This window comes from Chiloscyllium plagiosum, chromosome 7 (genome assembly GCF_004010195.1).
Source record: "Chiloscyllium plagiosum isolate BGI_BamShark_2017 chromosome 7, ASM401019v2, whole genome shotgun sequence".
Lineage (NCBI taxonomy): Eukaryota > Metazoa > Chordata > Chondrichthyes > Orectolobiformes > Hemiscylliidae > Chiloscyllium > Chiloscyllium plagiosum.
Window position 1 is genome coordinate 65,753,288 of NC_057716.1, and position 21,976 is coordinate 65,775,263.

General features: G+C 39.6%; 1 protein-coding gene across 2 annotated transcripts in view; it reads right to left on the minus strand.

Moving 5' to 3' along the window:
- lrp2a (low density lipoprotein receptor-related protein 2a) overlaps positions 1 to 21,976 on the minus strand; it is a 333,042-nt gene that overhangs the window by 248,645 nt on the left and 62,421 nt on the right. For both annotated transcript variants that reach the window (XM_043693942.1, XM_043693941.1), the window contains exons 2-4: positions 21,776 to 21,883; positions 19,269 to 19,391; positions 13,572 to 13,688 (exon numbers count right to left, since the gene is read on the minus strand). In XM_043693942.1, coding sequence (XP_043549877.1) covers positions 13,572 to 13,688; positions 19,269 to 19,391; positions 21,776 to 21,883 — 348 coding nt within the window. The remainder of the gene's footprint in view (positions 1 to 13,571; positions 13,689 to 19,268; positions 19,392 to 21,775; positions 21,884 to 21,976) is intronic.

Sequence of the window (21,976 nt, forward strand, 5' to 3'; positions counted from 1 at the left end):
TCCCTCACAGCATCTGAAAGTTGTTACAATGTTGAGCTCTCCTGAAACCGCAATTAATAGGGCTAATTTGTTCAGACTCATTGCTTCTGGACTCAAGGTTCCCAAAATGGAACATCATCTCACCTGTATCAATTAGCCATCACTTGACTTTCCAAATTGTGACCAACCTGTTGCACATTGTCCCCTTTTAATTACTGTGACCTTTTTTCTAATTTTCACTCAATGGTCCAAAACTAAAAGGATGTAGCCCCATGGAACAATATCATTTTTATACTTTGGAAACTTAAAACTCATACTTCAAGCTTCAGTGAATTTGACTACTTTGATCCCTGTCATTTTGTACAACTATACACATTCTTGGGTAATTATATTTTAATGAGAGTTCTTAAGCCAGGTCATTCAGTTTTAATTAAAATGAGACCATTTTATTCCACTGTACTGTCTTACATTTCATGTCTTTTTGCAAAAGGTTTGATTGTAAAATTTAATAACTTGTTAAATCTAGAAATTTCATGCTAAGATTATGTCTGCAATGAGCTTTTAGACACATCAAAATGTAGAAGGAATTTTGAAACTGCTGTAGCATTTTAATCTGTCACTAACATTACCTTACTGAAATCCAATAAGATAATAATCAAAGATAGGTATTTCTGGAATAATGCCCTGAACCTGGCTGTAATTTCTATATTCCTTCTTTTATTTCACCTTCCATGTTTAATGGGTAAGACTATCAATCCATATAGGGAAATCTAAGAGATAGCTGCTGATTCTGAAACATTCCACCTGACATGCTTTCCTTCACAAGAATGCCTCTTCAGTTCTTTCCAGATAGTAATCTGTTCTGTTCCTTCAACATCTTATTCATCTTTGTGTGTACCTTAAATAAAACCTTTGTAACATTAATCTGAAATATTTATGAAAACATCTTAAATGTAGCTATTGTTCATCTTATTTCTTATCCTAATCCCTGTTTGAACAGGCTCGGAGATACACACCATGGCATTCAGTTAGAAGATGCTTGAAAATGACCTGAAGGATCAACGTCTTCTTTTCCCTTTTTCTCAAATTAGACAGTTCCTAGTTTACAATCAATACTACAGGCAGGGTAAAATCAGAAATTGAAACTTTATTGCTGGAACAGCACAGCAGGTCAGGCAGCATCCAGGGAACAGGAGATTCCCAGGTCTCTGGCGCTGTGAGGCAGTAGTGCTAACCACTGTGCCACCGTGCCGCCCAAAGCTTCTTTTCCCTTTTTCTCAAATTAGACAGTTCCTAGTTTACAATCAATACTACAGGCAGGGTAAAATCAGAAATGCAACTTGAAAGGTCACAAATGTACAGTATGCCTCAATTGTCAGATAATCTATTATTATATAAATTCAATGCCCATTGGATTTGCAAAAAGTTATTTCTTTAAAATCAAATATGTTTGTATGTTCGTGACCTATATTAAGTTACTTTGAAAAACGTGTGCAAATTGGGGAAGTGTGATCATATTCATAACATTTGTTCTTATCATTTCTTTGATTTTTTTCTTGTTTACAGGTATCCAAACCATGCAATTGACTCTGCAAACACTATAATGTCTTTTAAAAAATGGCAAAATGATAACAGTCACAAGAAATGTAATAATACAGCATTTACATTTAATAATAGTGTTGCTGGTGGAAATGTGTAGTGGTAACTTCATTGGACTGATCATCAAGTGGCCTAGCCTAATGCTCTGGGAAGATTAAGCTTCCAGTGAGCAAGTACTTTGTGCCAAGAATCTACTCAATAAAAATCTCAGTTCTGAGTTAGAGTTTGGAGGGTTCCAAATAAATTATGAGTCGTTGCCAAAGTATAATTAGAGGGAGTGAAACCTGCTCTTAGTCCTCGGTAACTATAAAACTGACCTGCACCCAACCCATCCTCAGTCACCCACACTCATCCGCCCCTCCATATCTCCCAATCTACACGAATCATGGAAACAGAAATTTACAGTGCAGGAAGAGGTCATTCGGTGCATCATTCATGTACTGGTACATGGAAAGAGCAATTGCACTTAATCACATTCCCATACTTTTTACATATAACTGTCTAAGTAGTTCACCCTCAAGTGCTGGCTCGACCCCTTCTAAAATTATTATTGTTCACCTACCGCTAATTTTTTAGTTAGAGAATTCCAGAGCTTGATGCTGAAGTGAACGGATGGGCACAGTCATCTTAGAGCCCAAAGCTATGGAAAGATGGGAATTCCAGATGTTAGACACTAAACTAAAGCCACTCGTCTCAGCAGAAGCAAGATAAAAGCTTCAACTCGTCGCTGCAAACATTTCAGAGGAAATTTACAATGTCTCACAGGCCACATTGTCTGATAAAGACAAACAAATAAAGTATTAAACATCTCAGCCACAAACGTAATGGGCTGCTGAGATACCTGTGTTGCCTCTATTAGGGTAAAGACCTACCACACCTAGTGTAACTCAGCCATTTCACAAGCCAGATGTTACATATTCAAGCAGCACAATGTTGCTTATGAGGTAGTTGTCTGCATAGAGTGTCCTTCATGGTATAGATCATATAACTATACACCAGCAGGCCAGGAAGGAAATTAGTAAATGAATGAATTTCCATCTTAGTATCCCCAATTTTATACAAAAATGAATTTACAGGTACTATTTATACTGAGTTACCTAGGTTACCCAGTGTGCGTAGTTCTTGTGCACTCGCAAAATTGTTCATTATTGTAGTTAGTCCCTTTACACGCATATGGGTTGTCAGTTTTTCCTCCAACATTTGCTTTTTGGAAAAATTGCTCTCTGGTGTTCTTTCAAAATCTTTTCAGCTAACTCTGTTGACTCACTGAGTTATTCATTCAAGCACCTCTTTCCTTTAACATCTGTCTCACTTTACTAATTTATCAGTTATCAGTCAATGTGGCCTGTGAGACATTGCAAATCTCCTCTGGAATGTTTACAGCGACTAGTTCAAGCTTTCATCTTGCTTCTGCTGGGATGAGTGGCCTTAGTTTAATGTCTCACATCTGGAATTCCATTCTTGCCATAGCTTTGTGCTCTCAGTTGAATTATTCCTCTTGGGTGAGCATCATTCCATCACAGATCCTCAACTTTACCTTTGAGGGTTTCATTTTTGGATTGCCATCTGGTGTAACTTTACACAGGTCTGCGAGGCTCATAATATTGCACGAAGACCCAGTGTCTAATGAATACTTCACATTCATTTGGTGCACTCGGTCCACTCGCTCTACTGTCTTTACCTCAATAATTACAAACGATTTTTCTCTTTCAGAATTGGCTTTGTCAATCCACCTTGGAGTGTAGATTGAGTACCCACACTTGTTTTGTCAGAATCAATGTCCAACATCTCTGTAATACTTGTTTCTATAGGCTTGTCTGTCTTCTTTCTAGATAAAGATATTCAAAGTGGTTTCACTTCTGGCATTACAACACACACCTAGATGAAAAGGCTTTCATTTTTGTTTTATATGATGATCCCTGCAATACTTACAACTGGCCCTTTTGTTTTTATCTTTCTATTGGTCCTTCTGTCAATGTCTGTTGCTTTTCTCCACACTGTTGCTCTTGAAAAGTTGAAGTTACTTATCACTATAGTGAAAAGCATTAGGGAATTGAGAAATCTGAAACAAACTCAGATTCTGAAGAACCATAATAAACTTGACACAGTAACACCCTGTTTTTCTCTCCAGAGATGCTGTTAGACCTACTGAATTTCCCGAGCATTTTCTGACTTTGTGCCCAAACATGTCTGTTGTTCCTGCATGTCTGCTGTAGTTGTTTATTTACAAGCTCACAGCTTCTGCAAATATTTCAAACTTCGAAAGTCAGATTATCTTTTCATAGTAGTCATGGTATCATGGTAGAATTTCTTAGCCTAAGATAACTCCATTTTTGAGGAAACCATCTTTCAGGTGACTAAAATCATTGAATCCTATAAGTTAATACAGTCGCATATTTATCAAGATGCTCTTTTTCATCTTGAGCTCTAATACTGGACACATACTTCTCATATATTATGCTCATTTAAGTTCAAGGTTTTCAAAATTTAATCTTTTTTTGTTCTTCAGAGAGATCTTGGGCGCAAAAATGCAGCCCCTGCATCTTAAGGCTTAAGTTTATCATAAGGTAGTAGTTTTGCCATTATGTGTGGAAAAACTTGTCGGTTCTGTTTTATATTGCCTTTCATTTCAACTGGAGACAGGAAAGGAGAATTTACAGCGTTTGTGTGATTTAGTCAATAAATCTGTTGCAGCTTGTTTCTTCATTTACCTTTCCTTTGGATGGTTTAGAGCACCATGCCCTAGTTAAGGCTTAACAAGCAATTTTGGAAGCTTGAACATGAACTTTTGCTTTTTTTTCTCATTCTATTTGTAAACCTAAGTAATGAATATACTTTTAAAATCAGTTTACTCACTTATCCTATCAACTTTCAGGCAATGTTATGGAGGTGACAGTGTTGGACTGGGATAGACTAATAGCCAAATTCCATACTGGTGAGATGGCCTCAACTGTGATCTTGATTATGTCATGTTACATGTGACCCCACCACACCCTTCTGTATTGGTAACATCTTCCTTCCTGTCCTATTTTAAAACTGTCATGTTGATAAATTGTTATGGCCTCTCTACCTTAATTAGTTTGTAAAATTTTGGATTACTTATTACTTTGGTTAGACATTTGTCATGCAACTGTTATACCTATTATGTTACTCAAGTCATTTGGTTTGTCTCCAGCACCACCTTATTTTAAATTTTTTATAGTTATCTCTCTGTCCCAATTAATCTGATCATTTACTAGGAATATGGGTCATCCCTTCACTTGTTATTTAGCTGTTGACACTTTACTCACACCATCTGACACTCTTGATCACTTGCAGAGACCTATTATTCAGCCTGTCAACACTCCACTCACAGCATTTGTATGATCTTTTGATCTCTCTGTCCTTTTATCTCTCTGCAAATAAATTCTATGTCTATGTGTTTCTCTCTCACTTCACCTGGCAAACAGGCCATACTTCAAAAGCTTGTGATTACAACTTGTTGGATCATAATTGTCAGTCTTACATCTATGGTCAGCAAAGTTTTGGATAGAATTCTGAGGGATAGGATTTATGACTATTTGGAAAAGCATAGCATGATTAAAGGCAGTCAGCATGGCTTTATGAGGGGCAGGTCATGCCTCACAAATCTTATTGAGTTCTTTGAGGAGGTGACAAGGCAGGTCGATAAAGGTCAAGCAGTGGATGTGGTGTATATGGACTTCAGCAAGGCATAAGATAAGGTTCCCCATGGTAGGCTCATTCATAAAGTCAGGAGGTATGGGATACTGGGAGATTTGGCTATCTGGATTCGGAATTGATTGGCTGACAGAAGGCAGAGGGTGGTTGTGGATGGAAAGTATTCTACCTGGAGGTCAGTGTTGAGTGGGGTCCCGCAGGGCTCTGCTCTTGAGCCTCTGCATTTTGTAGTTTTTATAAATGACTTGGATGAGGAGGTTGAGGGGTGGGTTAGTTCATTTGCAGATGACACAAAGGTTGGCGGTGCCATTGATAGAATCCAGGGCTATTGCAGGCTGTAGTACGACATAGACAGAATGGGCTGAGAAATGGCAGATGGAGTGCAATCTGGAAAAATGCGATGTATTTTGGAAGATCAAACTCGAATGCTGAATATAGGATTAAAGACAGGATTCTTGGCAATGTATAGGAACAGAGGGATCTTGGTGATCAAGTACATATATCCCTCAAAGGTGCCACCCAAGTGGATAGAGTTATTAAGAAAGCATATGGTGTTTTGGCTTTCATTAATGGGGAATCTAGTTTAAGAGCCTCGAGGTTTTGCTACAGCTCTACAAATCCCTGGTGAGTCCACACTTGGAATATTGTGTCCAGTTCTGGTCGTCCTACTATAGGAAAGATACAGAGGCTTTGGCGAGGGTGCAAAGAAGGTTTACCAGGATGCAACCTGGACTGGAGGGATTGTCTTATGAAGAGAGGTTGACTAAGCTTGGACTCTTCTCTCTGGACAGAAGGAGGAAGAGAGGTGACCTGATCGAGGTATACAAGGTAATGATGGATAGAGTCAATAGCCAGAGATTTTTCCCCATGGCAAGATTGACTGGCATGAAGGGTCATAGTTTTAAGATATTAGGAGAAAGGTATAGAGGGGACACCAGAGGAAGGCTCTTTACACAGAGACTTAGTCATACGTGGAATGCATTGCCAGCAGTGGTGATGGAACAGAGTCGTTCAGGACATTTAAGCGACTGCTGGACATGCACATGGATAGCAGTGAATTGAGGGGTGTGTAGGTTAAGCTATTTTATTTTACATTAGGATTAATCCTCGGCACAACATCATAGGCCAAAGGGCTGTGCTGTACTTTTCTATGTTCTATGTTCTAACCTGGTGTCATCTGATTTCTGACCTTTTCAGGAAATGTGCAATGTCTGCTGTTAACCTACTTTTTAAACAAAAAATGTCATTTATAGTGCACTGTCTTTCCAGGTCAAACTTTTCAAGACTGAATTTGTTGGGCAAAATCTTACATGGATATGAATGATGTGATCTAAGCAACAAATGTGGCAGATCTACCTCAATATTTGGAGAAATTACAGCATCTTTCAACTAAGTTCCAGATGTCAAGGCAAGATTCTCACTAGGTAGTGGCAAGTTACTTACGAAGGGAGATCATTGCATGTTAGCGGCCATATTAGCCATACATCTCACTCCTTTAATATGCAGCTTTCTATCCCACCACCTGCCACTAGCAAACCATATGCTGAGAATTCCCAACATGGAAACCAGAGCAGGTACCTGGTAACTTCAGCTAACAGCTTGCTCCAAAGGACCTCCATGTTGGACCTTGGATACCACATCACAGGGCACACTCTGAGCACCAGCCACACACATTCCACATCCAGAAAGATAGGTCTCCAACAAGTGCCAAATTCTCAAAACCCCAACGGCACAAATCTAATCCACTTGTGGTATGCATCTGCACTTCAATGTTACACCTCTGGTCACAATGGCAACTATCATTGCAATACTGCAGCAAGGACCCTTTGCACTTAGGCAGATGCACCTAGCTCATTGACTGGCCCAGGCTGAATACCCAGCCTGGAGAAAGTGAGGACTGCAGACTGTGGGGGAGGTTGAGTGGTGGTGGTGGGGGGGGGGGGTGTTGAAACTCACTGACATCCTTGTAGAGAGAGGAGGAGAACTTCTCCAAGGTAAGCATCCTTGGAAAATTTCTTCCTGTTTGCTTGCTGTCTACTGTTCACTCACTTCAACCCTTTCTGGATGCTCAGAGATTCAATGCCTGTCATATCATGTCTTTTTGCACTTTGCCACTCAGCCAGAGATGCCAGACTTAAAGTACATAGAGAATGGATGGTTAAAAAGACATTTAGCAGGCTTGCCTTCATTGCTCAGTCAGAGAGTCATAGAAATGGACAGCACGGAAGCAGACCTTTCAGTCCAACTCACCCATGCCTACCAGATATCCTATTCTAATCTCGTCTCATTTGCCAGCACTTGGCCAATAGCCCTCCAAACCCTTTCTATTCATATACCCGTCCAGACACCTTTTAAATGTTGTAATTGTACCAGCCTCCACCACTTCCTCTGGCAGCTCATTCCATACATGTACCACCCTCTGCGTGAAAACGTTGCCCCTTATGTCCCTTTTAAATTTTTCCCCTCTCACCCTAAACCTGTGTCCTCTAGTTCTGAACTCCCCCACCCAAGGGAAACGACTTGTCTATTTACCCTATCCTTGCCCCTCATGATTTTATAAACTTCTATAAGGTCCTCTCAGCCTCCGACGCTCAAGGGAAAACAGCCCCAGCCTATCCAACCTCCCCCTTTAGCTCAAATCCTCCAACCCTGGCAACATCCTTGCAAATCTTTACGGAATCCTTTCAAGTTTCACAACATCCTTCCAAGATAGGAAGGAGACCAGAACTGCACACAATATTCTAAAAGTGGCCTAACCAATGTCCTGTACAGCCACACACGACCTCCCAACTCTTGTATTCAATACTCTGACCAATAAAGGAAAGCACTCCAAACGCTTTCTTCACTATCCTATCGAACTGCAACTCTATTTTCAAGGAACTATGAGCATGCACTCCAAGGTCCCTTTGTTCAGCATTGCTCCCCAGGACCTGACCATTAAGTGTATAAGTCCTAATATGATTTGCCTTTCCAAAATACAGCACTTCACGCTTATCTAAATTAAATTCCATCTGCCACTCCTCGGCCCATTGGCTCATTTGATCCAAATCCCGTTGTACTCTGAGATAACCTTCTTTACTGCCCACTATGCCTCCAATTTTGGTGTCCTCTGCAAACTTATTAACTATATCTCATATGTTCACATCCAAATCATTTATATAAATGATAAAAAGTAGTGGATGCAGCACCGATCCCTGTGGCACATCACTGGCCACAGGCCTCCAGTCTGAAAAGCAACCTTCCACCACCACCCTCTGTCTTCTACCTTTGAGCCAGCTCTGTACCCAAATGGCTAGTTCTCCCTTGTATTCCATGAGATCTAACCTTGCTAACCATTCTATCATGAGGAACCTGTCAAATGCCTTACTGAAATCCATATGGATTTCAATCCTCTTTGTTACTTCTTCAATAAACTCAATCAAGTTTGTGAGACATGATTTCCCACACACAAAGCCATGTTGACTATCTCTAATCAGTCCTTGCCTTATCAAATGCATGTAAATCCTGTTCCTCAGGATTTCCTCCAACAACTTGCCCATCACCAAGGTCCCCTGAGTTGGGACATAATGTTGAGGTTATACAGCACATTGATGAGGCCTCTTCTTGAATATTGTGTCCAGTTCATGTTGCCCAGTTACAAGCTGGATATTATTAAGCTGGAGAGGGTTCAGAAGACACTTACCAGGATGTTGCCAGATATGGAAGGTTTGAGTTATAAAGAAAGGCTGGATATGCTGGGACATTTTACATTGGAATGTAGGAAGTTGAGAGGTGACCTAATAAAAGTTATAAAATAATGAGAGCGAGAGTTGATGGTAGTTGTCTTTTCCTCGCATGGGTGATTTCAAGACTAGGGAACACATTTTTAAGGTGAGAGGAGTGAGATTTAAAAAACACATGAGACATTTTTTTTACACTGATGGTGGTGTGTGATGAACATTCTGTGTGGAAGTGGTTCATGCAGGCATAATTACAATGTTTGAAAGACATTTGGGTAGATACATAAATAGGAAAGGTTTGGAAGGATATGGGCCAATGACAGTACCCCAGAACTAATGGTAGCAAGGAAAAAGTTGCTTTTTTTCTGTAGACGATGAAGCTGGGGGTGTGTAAAGAATAACTGACAGGTGGGGATAAAGCCCAAAGAGAGAGAAGAACAGTTGACAGACAAAGGAGTAGATAAGGAACAGGCTAGGAAAATGAATAGCTGTTAATGGGGACTGTTCGTGGCTAACAATGGGTTGTGTGTAATAGCAGACCATAAGTTAGCAAGGCCCGGTGTGTGGGGAGTTGATGTAAGGACACATGTGATGATGCTGTCAGTTTAAAAAGGTTATTTTAGCCTTGGCTATTGAAGAGAGGTCATAAAGGCAGAGGTGCTCAGGAGTCGAGGGAGTTTGACATTGGAAGGGGAGTGGCCGGTTTTCCCAGTACTGTTTTTTTTTCTAGTTTATATTAGCTGTAGAAATCAAAAGATGTAAGAGTCCAGGAGAGTTGCAAGCTTCAGTAAAGGAACAGGAAGGCAGATTACTACCTCAATGGAATCAATTTAGGTAAAGGGGCAGTTCAGAGAGATCTGGATGTTTTTGTACACCAGTCAATGAAGGTAAGCATGCAGGTACAGCAGGTAGTGAAGAAGGCTAATAGCATGCTGGCCTTCATAACAAGAGGAATTGAGTATAGAAGCAAAGAGGTGCTTCTGCAGCTGTACAGGGCCCTGGTGAGACCACACCTGGAGTACTGCGTGCAGTTCTGGTCTCCAAATTTGCGGAAAGACATTCTGGCTATTGAGGGAGTGCAGCGTAGGTTCACGAGGTCAATTCCTGGAATGGCGGGATTACCTTACACTGAAAGACTGGAGCGACTGGGCTTGTATACCCTTAGGTTTAGAGGACAGAGGGGATCTGATTGAGACGTATAAGATTATGAAAGGATTGGACACTCTGACACGCTGATGGGTGAGTGCCAAACCAGAGGGCACAGCTTAAAAATACGGGGTAGATCATTTAGGACAGAGATGAAGAGAAATTTCTTCACCCAGAGATTGGTGGCTGTGTGGAATGCTCTGCCCCAGAGGGCAGTGGAGGCCCAGTCTCTGGATTCATTTAAGAAAGAGTTGGATAGAGCTCTCAAAGATAGTGGAATCAAGGGTTATGGAGATAAGGCAGGAACAGGATACTGATTAGGAATGATCAGCCATGATCATGTTGAATGGTGGTGCAGGCTCGAAGGGCTGAATGGCCTACTCCTGCACCTATTGTCTATTGTCTATAAAGAGCTCCTCTGACACTCTTCTGAAATCTCTCTTTGGATGTTGTTCCCTGCTGCCTGTAAGAATCTGTGTTTGAATTTACCTTTTTGCCAGGGAGTATGTTGTTGGGGTATTGCTGCATTGGAACAGTTAACTAGGAATAGTTGCTGTATTGGGTTGGTTAAGTTTTTCAGTCATTAATTTATTGTAAATTCCTCTTTCTTTTGTTCGTGTTTCAACTGTACTGTTTAAATAAATTGTTTTGCTTAAAGCCGAGTGGTTTGACCAGCTGTAGCACACCTGGAATATCCACTTCATAACTGCCTTTAAAATAAGAAAACGTTAGGGTACCTTCTTAAAATATTTTTGGGGGGGGGGGGGGGGGGGAGCTGGGCTGTTGAATAACACATGAGAGAAGCTCAAGTCCTAAAGTTGTTAAACTCGATATTGAATCCATTGGCTTTAGAGTTCCCGAGCAGAAAATAAAGTGCCGTTCTTTCAGATCAATCTGAGTTTCACTGGAGCACTGCATTAAGCCCGAGGCAGTGATGTTGACCAGAGATGAAAATGTGTTGCTGGAAAGGCGCAGCAGGTCAGGCAGCATCCAGGGAACAGGAGAATCGACGTTTCAGGCATAAGCCCTTCTTCAGGAAACGTCGATTCTCCTGTTCCCTGGATGCTGCCTGACCTGCTGCACTTTTCCAGCAACACATTTTCAGCTGTGATCTCCAGCATCTGCAGACTTCACTTTCTCCTGTTGACCAGAGAACAAGGTGGTGTGTGGAAGTGGCAGGAACTGGAAGCTCAGGATCTTTTTTTTGGAGGCAGATGGGAAGTAACCTTTAGTCAGTATGCCCCAGCACAGTACGTCAAGGGCAGCCTCCCAAACCAGTCCAGGAAACTGGACACATCAGTCAGCCTACTCAGGGCATTAAGAGTCAGAATGCGCTCCTTATAAGGGCTGAGGAACCAAATATCAGGCAAGCCACCACCTCTGTGAACTCATTCTGTCTTATTGTGGGCTATTTTCTCCTGGAATGAGAAAGACATAGGTATTAAGGGAGATGAATATGAGTGACACAGCTGTTAGTGCTAGTGCAGATGGGGAGGTGTCTCAAGTGAGTCAGAAGGCAATGCAGAGGCCACACAATGTCTGTGGTGTCAGCGACTGAGTGGCTGAGAGCAAGTGAGGGAAGTTGTTGCAAGCAATAGTGAGTGGGAGAGCATGAACCTTGATTGACAGAAAGTACAGAGTCAGAGGGAGTGTGAGGAATCAGATAGAAAATATGCTGTCTAAGCACGGAAGTTCATTGATGGGGCACTGTCTTCCGTTATTAATCATGTCCTGGGTAAATGTCAGAACCATGCAAAGCAGCTTCAGACCAACAGTGCTTCTCCAGGTGCACAAGACCTTTTAGAGTCATAGAGATGTACAGCATGGAAACAGACCCTACGGTCCAACCCGTTCGTGCCGACCAGATATCCTAACCCAATCTAGTCCCACCTGCCATCACCCGGCCCATATCCCTCCAAACCCTTCCTATTCATATACCCATCCAAATGCCTCTTAAATGTTGCAATTGTACCAGCCTCCACCACGTCCTCTGGCAGTTCATTCTATACAAGTACCACCCTCTGCATGAAAATGTTGCCCCTTAGGTCTCTTTTATATCTTTCCCCTCTCACCCTAAACCTATAGTTCTGGACTCCCCGACCCCGACTTTGCCTATTTATCTTATCCATGCCCCTCACAATTTTGTAAACCTCTATAAGGTCACCCCTCAGCCTCTGACGCTCCAGGGAAAACAGCCCCAGCTTGTTCAGCCTCTCCCTGTAGCTCACATCCTCCAACCCTGGCAACATCCTTGTAAATCTTTTCTGAACCCTTTCAAGTTTTACAACTTCTTTCCGATAGGAAGGAGACCAGAATTGCACGCACCAGGAATGCTGGATAGTTCTGGAATATCCCTAGCAGTAGCAAGTTGTTTCTGGTATAGCAAGTGATAAAGTGAGGCTAGAATCAGGCAAAAGGGACATCATAGTGACGGTAGGTAGTTAATCAGATGGGTTTCATAAGAAATGGTTAGAAATCTCATTTGGTTCTGTGGACAGAAATTCTCCAAAAGCCTCAATGTAACTGACACATCGCCAAAATAGTATATATTCATTCATATTAAACACATTAATGAATGCTACTCAGTGGATGGTTTTAAATTTGATTAATCTGAAACCATCAATTATTCAGCTAACAGTATCTCGTGCTCATTAGCAACTGTGCAGAAAAGAAAACAAAATTATCAGCCTCAGGTATTGTTTGCAGATGATATCAATTTCTGTTTATAAAATATTTGTCAGTACATTCCTTTCTGTACAGTATCACTGGTCAAATACAAAACAGAAACTTGCCCAGTTGATTAATGTAAGCTCAATAATGCTCTCGTCATTGTTACAAAGTCATAACAACAATTTAGAAAGATTTCACACTGTTTTGATATCAGTGAATACAAATTTACACTGCCATAGCTTATCAATCCATTAGTTTTACAGGAAACTCTATTAAGTACAGCACTTGTACCATTACTATGCCATTACCTATTTGCAATAATGCATAAAACAGATATGTTCCCACCCCACACTTACTGTTTGTTATGAGCAATCGCTCTTATTTATCTTGACTTTGGAAAGCTTAAATTGCAGCTTTGCATGAAATTGAAATTCCAATCACAAATGCCAATCATACTCCTTCTAATAGACTCAGTGATTGACATTTCAGCATTTTAAACTGACATATATACAATATTCTCGTCAAAATATACCAAATAACACCAACACAGACGAACTTAATTACACCCATCAATAGCATTAACAGGACCAAGCAAGTCACTGCAATACTGTACTTGAACATTTGGTCTAATCCACAGCAAGTAGATTCCGCAGCAAGTTTTAGAAAACAAGGAACAGATTGAGGGCAATTGCTTCCATCAGTGAGCAGCTTAATCCAACAAACTAAAATGCCTAAGGTGCAAAGACTGAGAAAATACATTATGAGAATTTAAGAACTTACGACAGCTTCTTTCATCGATTTTGTCAGAGCAGTCATCGACATGGTCACACCTGTACTCACTTGGGATACATTCTCCATTGGTGCAAGTATACTGCTGACTAGTGCATGTTTTTGCAGCTACACAGTGAGGAGAAAGAAATGTTTATCAAAAGAAGAATTAACTTTACATGCTAAAGATTTAAACACTATTCAATATTGTTTGTATGTTCACATTTAGTAACAAGTAAAGCCCATACAACATAAAATATAGACAATAAGAACAGTTTATCCTGGACACTCTTCATGTCAGTTGTATAAAGTAACTTACCACAAACTGACATCACAATGCTAAATCAATTAAACTAAGTTTAAAATCACACAATCACCTGATGAAGGAGCAGCGCTTCGAAAGCTAGTGCTTCCAAATAAACCTGTTGGACTATGACCTGGTGTTGTGTGGTTTTTAACTTTGTCCACCCCAATCCAATATCGGCACCTCCAAATCAATTAAACTAAATTTCCTGATATGCAGGCTGCATTTGAATCATTTGTCTTCTAGCATGTACAATGATGCACTGGACACAGATTTTGTTTTCCCTATGTGTTCAATTTCTCTTTTATAATTATCTATGCACTGGCCTAAAATATTTTCTATTTGCTTGTAAGTAAAATATGTTTTTACAGGAAGGATTGTACTTGCAGTCATAAAGAGAGATTTTAAGGTCACCCACTGAACAGAAACAGAGTGGCCAAAGCCCAGAAATGATTAGATTACTTACAGTGTGGAAATAGGCCCTTCAGCCAAACAAGTCCACGCCGACCCTCCGAAGCACAACACACCCAGACCCATTACCCTGCATTTACCCCTTCACCTAACACTATGGGCAATTCACCTAACCTGCACATTTTTGGACTGTGGGAGGAAGCCGGAGCAAATTCCACACAGACATGGGGAGAATGTGCAAACTCCACACAGACAGTTGCCTGAGGTGGGAATTGAACCCGGGTCTCTGGCACTGTGAGGCAGCAGTGCTAGCCACTGTACTACCGTGCCTCCCACAAATGCTGGAGATTGACTTAACAGCCTTGTTCTTTCTGACACTGCAACCTTCATTCTTTTTTTCCAGGGTCCTCAGGTAATCTCAAGCAGGTGCCCAGTTCAGTTACTATTTAACTTAAGATTATATGTCATGAAAATATATGAGGATCTCAATTAATGTTCAACCAACCCTCTTATAAGACTGTCTCATTTGAAATTATCAGGTAAGTGTGAGATTTGATCCAGTTAATATGACCTAGGCAAACCTTTTAAACGTGACGGACACATTTAAATTAGATTCTCAGATGTAGGAAATGAAAAATAAATTGAATAGAATTTTCAAACAAAACAAGAAATTGGAATAGGTTTTCAGTGAAGTAAAGTGGAAAGTACGAATGGGATTAACAGTCAGTAGGTTTGCTGTATATGGTGATAAATCAGGTAAATAAAGTTGATTTACTTCTTAAATTTTGCTGAAGTTTCAAATCAATGCAGCACTAGATTTCTGACATTAAAGTACATCAGTGACAAGATTACAACATTACTACTGGCACAATCCATAACAAGATAATTAGAATGCCTTCACACTTGTTCAAGCATTGACACATTGGATTTCTGACCAAAATCTCTGTCCACTAAACTTGATACAATCACAAAGACCAAGGCTCTAATATTTGCCTTTACAGGGTGTTTCTGTACTGTGAAAATGCTGGTAAGGTAGGAATCCAAAGTATTACCACCATCTAGCACCTCCTCCATATTCCATCCTGACACCTTGCATTTCTCACTTTGGTGGGGAAAGGATTGAGGGAAGGCATGCATGCACAGTTCCCAGAGATAGCTAGCCATTTAAATTTTTAACTGCTCCGTTTACACCATATTTTGGAGTGCCTGGTGTCTGAAAACTGGAGTATGGAGATTAGAGTAGGTGAGGACAGATCATCTTGAATGCATTTCTTTTGGATAGTCAGTGTACCCCTTTGGAGAGCTCAGCACCTCTGTGGACATGGTTCTAATACACCTTGGGAGTAGGGACAGGAGATGGGAAAAGTATCAGCTATCCTTTTAAACTGTTGAATATGAAGGTGCCAACACTGGAGAAGACTGTTTCTAACAAATGCATAAAATCCTTCAAACTGCCCAACTTGTGAAGGTCAACAAGTGTCAAGAGTGTGGTCTACAATATGAAATTTTAAGTAATAGAACTATAGCTTTTCTCCTATGTACATGAGCACTTGTGGATATTCCGGGTGGCAAGGCAGGTGAAGGTAGAAGGCTGATGATTGGAAATAGGCACTCAGTTGTCATTGGAGATAAAGGGGCATACAATGGCATGGGAGAACATGTAAGGTTATCATGATGGGTACAGGACAATAGGTTGCATGAATTCACATGGTTAAGGCATTGGGGGTGTGTGAGATGAACGATTGCGAAGGTTGAGGGCTTGAGAAATTATTTATGTTTCTCCCCTATTGGAGAAGTAAGGTTTGGATATGGTTTGTGGGAGCAGGACAGACCTTAAAGGAGGTAAAGCAGCCCTTGGTAGATATAAGGCATTTTTTGGGATTCTGAAAAGGCATACTTGTGCTCAAGAAGCGCCTAAGTCCATTGGAACTGCAAAAAAGAGAACTGTCCAATAACACATTTAAAAAGAAAAGCAATAAATATTTCAGAGTGCCTTTTCACATAAGCCATTATAAAATTTCCATTGCAAACTTAGTTAGTTCCCAAATTAGTGAATGTTTTATTCACATACAGGGTGTAGACATTGTTGACAGAGTCAACATTGACTGACATTCCCTAATTGCCCCTAATATTTGCTTTCCTAAGGGATTAGTTAAAGCAATTTCAATGTATTAGATTTTTTGCATGAATGTGCTCTTTTTCAAAAGTGATACCATAAATATACTGACAAATCAAGAGGCATCTTGACAAAATAAAGTTAAGCCCATCTTAGATATTAGATGAGCCAACATGGAGATTAAGAGACACACTGATTCAACGGAGTTGGCATAGCAGCTATACCAGCCTTGGAAATGATCGGATACATATAGAGCACTGCCAATGAAGTTAACATGGCATGGAATTTAACAAGGGCCATGTGGATGAATGAATGAGCATGGACTAGCACAGGTGTGGAGAGGTCATGTAGGATGGTACAGCAGCACAGGTAGTTATAGGTTAGCATGAATAGCGCATGAAGATAGTGAGCAAGTGAGAACAGGGAGAATGTTTTATTTTTTATCTTTATCTTTTAAATTTTGAATAGCACACTGGAGTTCCCAGGCACGATCCAACCAACTTTGGGAACCAATAAACTGGGAACCAATTTGGGAACCAATAAACCAATATTTTATCTAGGTTGCCCAATCTAATTTGAAAATCAGCCCACTCCTCTGGACAAAATAGTATGTATGAGTGGCCATTTTAAGGTTGGGTTCACAAAACCAGAATTTCCTACGCCTCTGTGCATATGACTGAAGAATAAAAATTGGGGCCCAACACTGTTAATGTATTCTTTTAAAATGTAATGTAAGTAGCTTCTTATCTTTTTTGACCTTCGACAAATATGATATTGAACTGATCAAACTAAATTATTGATAGCATTAATCTGAAAGTGATTCCTGCTATTGTTGATGTGACTTCATGCATAATTGATTCCAGGCACCAGATTTGTAGTTTAAACAAAAGACTTAATAATTTATTACCAATAAAGTAAATAACAAAGTAATTTAATGATTTATTTGATTTAAAATGATAACCAGTACAGTCAGTTCTGCTATAACATGATAGTTCCATTCTCATGCAACCCTATGTTGTAAGAAAATCACTTAATAGCAGCACCATTTAAACTAATAGAGCCAGAGCCAATACAATGTAAGAATTCAAACTTTAGAAACAGTGTCCCCAATTCGTCAATCGTATTATAGCAAATTCATATTAATGAAACTCATGGTATAGCAGAATGACCTGTAATGAATAATTTTTTTTAAAAGAAAATAACTAAGATCCAGATTACTTAAGCCATTTTCCACAAACATGTATGATGCTAACTTGGTTGATTATTTGAAAACATCTATCAGTGTCACCTTTTCAGTTTACTCTGAGGTAGTTTCAACAGTACTTATAACTTAGTTTCTATTCTCTGAACTTCCAATAGCTGATAATGGGAGATAAGGCAGGGAGCTTGTAAATTTTCATGCTGTCGTATCAACAGTCAAGCTCCTTCTCTTAGAAATCCTCAGTTCAAAATAGTTCAAAAGCTCTGGATCCTCCCTCTGCTTGACCATCATGTTCCCTTCCAGACTTGCTGACACCAATTCCCAAGTATTGACTTAATTAATGTCAAACATTTGCTGTCTGTTTAAATGCAAAACCTCTATGGAGCTCTTTGATCGCCAACCAACCTGCAATTAACTTGCAGGCCCGGGCTCACAAAAAACAGTTTGTTCTCTTTTTAAACAAGCGGTTACTTACAGTGCAAAGGTCACCTCTTAGCTCACGATTACATTTCCAAACCAAAATTTATAAACAGCGATAACTTAATTGTCAGGAGCTATTGCACAAAGTGAATCATCTTAACTTATAAAATGCTGAAATGACCAGTGGGTTACTGGAAAGAAATCATCAGTTAGATGCAACTGTTAGACTGTATTGTCACAGAAATAGGTTTGTATAGCAATAATTCCAATTACAGGAATAAATGGTCTACCAATAACTTTATTGAAAGATTAATAAATATTTGTAAATCCAATTTAAATGGAAAGCTACACTTCAATTTCATAAAATCCCTGTGCTCAAATTCCTACTATAACTAACTTGTTACTTAACTTTGCTTCATAGACAAATATATCAGCATCAGACACAATTCCCAAACCTCTGCATCATGGTCTAAAATGTCAAACACTGAAGAAAGAAGGCAATATGGAACTATTTGGAAATTCTTGGCATTCATTTAACAGGCAGATCAGTGTACATTCTCAAGCTGTCATGATAAGGACTGATAATTAATTATGAACAAAATTTCAACAGTCCTTCAGGACTAAAAGTGGAGATTTATTTTCTCTGTAGCTTTCTTGTAGTTTAAAATCCAAACAAAGCTTTTTTAATCTATATTTCCAAACAAAAATAATAAACCTAAACTACTCTACATCTATATCATTTGCATTTATACAAACATATTGCAAAGCTCATGCGGGCAACTTAAATAACAAGTAGCAATAAATTCTCTTTGGAATTCATTATAAGTGTCTTTGAGACAGTTTCAATATTTATGCTAAACCTATATAAAATTTAATTAGCTAAATGGCCTGATACTGTTCCAATCTTTCACTCACTTCAATAATGTATCCATGACTATGTTAAATATTTGGTGCTCTTGAAAGCAATGGGTGCATCGTCTTGGAGATAACAGTAGAATTTGCATTAGGCATTCCTTGTGCAAGGCATCTTCAATCCTTGAATTTCAAGAATTACAAGGCTGATCGTGGCAATGGTGACATCCCAGAACAGGTATAACATACATTTTATAAAACAGCATTGAAATCTATACATAGGAAAATAATCTCTGTCAGGCTGAGTTGAAAGTGGATCAAAGTAGATTCTTTTAAAATAACTAAAAAGAAAAGGTGAATTCCAAATTTATACCAAAAATATATTAAATAAAATCCTGGACTTACAACATAGATGACGCTCATCAGATCCATCATCACAGTCTTCTTCATCATCACAGACCCAACTTTGAGAAATACATTCCCCATCTCCCTCACACTGGAACTGTCCTGCTGTACAGGTAGGTGGAGCTGAAATCAAAATAAATACAGTATCGGTAAAGTAAAGATAAAAGAGAATTTTAAAATTAGCAATACAATACATACAGCTCTGGGTACTCTAATATCCCAAATTTACGGAACTAGAGTCTTTCAAAGTTTGTGAGAAGATTTGTAGCTCGGGTGCTCGTTGTTGTGATTCTGTTAGCCGAGCTGGGAATTTGTGTTGCAGACGTTTCGTCCCCTGTCTAGGTGACATCCTCAGTGCTTGGGAGCCTCCTGTGAAGCGCTTCTGTGATCTTTCCTCCGGCATTTGTAGTGGTTTGAATCTGCCGCTTCCGGTTGTCAGTTCCAGCTGTCCGCTGCAGTGGCCGGTGTATTGTGTCCAGGTTGATGTGCTTATTGATTGAATCTGTGGATGAGCGCATGCTGCTAGGAATTCCCTGGCTGTTCTATTATAGGACAAGCCAAACAGAGGAGAACAGCCAGGGAATTCCTAGCGGCATGGCGCTCATCCACAGATTCAATCAATAAGCACATCGACCTGGACCCAATATACCGGCCACTGCAACGGACAGCTGGAACTGACAACCGGAAGCGGCAGATTCAAACCACTACAAATGCCGGAGGAAAGATCACAGAAGCTCTTCACAGGAGGCTCTCAAGCACTGAGGATGTCACCTAGACAGGGGACAAAACGTCTGCAACACAAATTCCCAGCTCGGTGAACAGAACCACAACAACTAGAGTCTTTGTCCAAGAAAATCTTGCCCATGACTGCAGGTGAGAGACAATTGTGCAACTACCTTAAAAAGTTTAGGGAGTTAGTAAATTGTTAAAAAAAAAAGCATTGGATCTCGAGATTTGATCAGTTCCTTAACCTGGACAATTATGGCTTATTTTAAAAAGTGAAAACTATTAATACATTCCAGTTTCCCAACATTCAAAACTATAACAATATTGAAATAAAAGCAGCAATAGTATGTTTTTGAGAACTGAGGTTCAGAAATAATCAGCTACCTAATTTAAGGGTAAATAATTTTATAATATGAGCTGTTAATTTCCATTTTATATTCTCAATTAACAAACCAAGTAAAGACTTGGAAGACTCAAAATGGGGCTGAGAAAGTCTATTCAATAAATAATTGAGCCTTTAAAGAGCAGGAATACATCTGTGATCTGCATTAACTTATCCAATCTCAATCAGGTGTCAATATGGGTCCCTTCCTAATCAGAATCCCACAAGCTTTGCTGAATGACACAGCATGTTCATAAAATTAGGAATGAATTTCTCATCTGTTGTCTTTCAAACACCTTAATAAATATCACCGTAGAAAATGCAAATAAATATTGTCAACTTCGTTGATGTATGAAAGGAAAATTGTTGCTCATTGTACTTTAGCTCAAAAAGGAGAGCAGGACCATTCCAGTCATGAATTTTATTTTACTTATAAACATCTAATAGGAGGATGAGGCTCGATCACCTGCTCCAGGACTGAATATGAGTAGCTATCTTTAAAGGTCAGATTGAAAAGCCTGGAATTCTACACACCCAACAACAAAAAGAAAAAATCAATGCCTAGTTGTTTCTGTACTGCCAACCTGTTGTAACATCTATCAACTGTCAGGCAATTACACCCTGCTTTCTTACTGTATCAGTCAACCTACATCTATACATCAGGGTGGAGCCAAAGGAACCTTTGGCTTGGGGGCCCCTGCCCAATAATATTTAATTGTACACTGCTGGCCCAGCATGGGTAAGACAGGGATTCTGGAGAAAATGCCAATAAAACAAGGGCCCAGAAAAGACAGAGTCATTGTCAATCTGTGGACACTTCATCAAACCATGGTCAGAGTCGCAGCGAGAGCACACTGAAAGAGGGCTGCACACTTTCTATTATATTATTCACAACAAACTAAGGTAGAACATTTGATGTGAGACTGTTTTATTACGGAGTGTTGTCTCAGAAAAGAATTCAGGCAACAAATGCAATTCTTTTATTCTTTCCTGTGATCTGGGTTTCAGCATTTTTTGCCAATCTTTTATTACCATTAAACTGTGTGAAGAGTTCGGGCATTTCTGAGGACAATTAAGTGCCAGTCACATTGAGGATAACAAACTTTCTTCCCTAAAGGACATATGGTGTAATTCAAACGCATTCGAACACCTCATTGAAAATTACTTCTATAGAAATATACTTAAAAATTGAACTATTCAATATATTGTTAGTTATTAAAAGAGAATAATGATTACTGAATAAATGGGGGATAACATGTTCAGTAAGGTAATTCTGAATATTTGTGCCTTCTGTATTAATTTCAAGTTGTTAAGTGAGTGTCAATTAGAGATGACTGTCAAAATGAAAATGTGATTAGTATATATAATCACTAGGATTTATCAGATCCCAGTAACTTACGGCACTCCAATTCATCAGAATCATCACTACAGTCACCAATACCATCGCATCTCCAGGTTCCAGGAACACACTGGCCATTTTGACAGCGAAACTGGTCTGCTCTACAATCTGTAATCCAAGATCAAGAGATTAGAAAATTGCACTTGTCCTTTTTTATAATTTAGGTAGTGCATACCTGCCATAGGTGTTGCAAGTATTTAT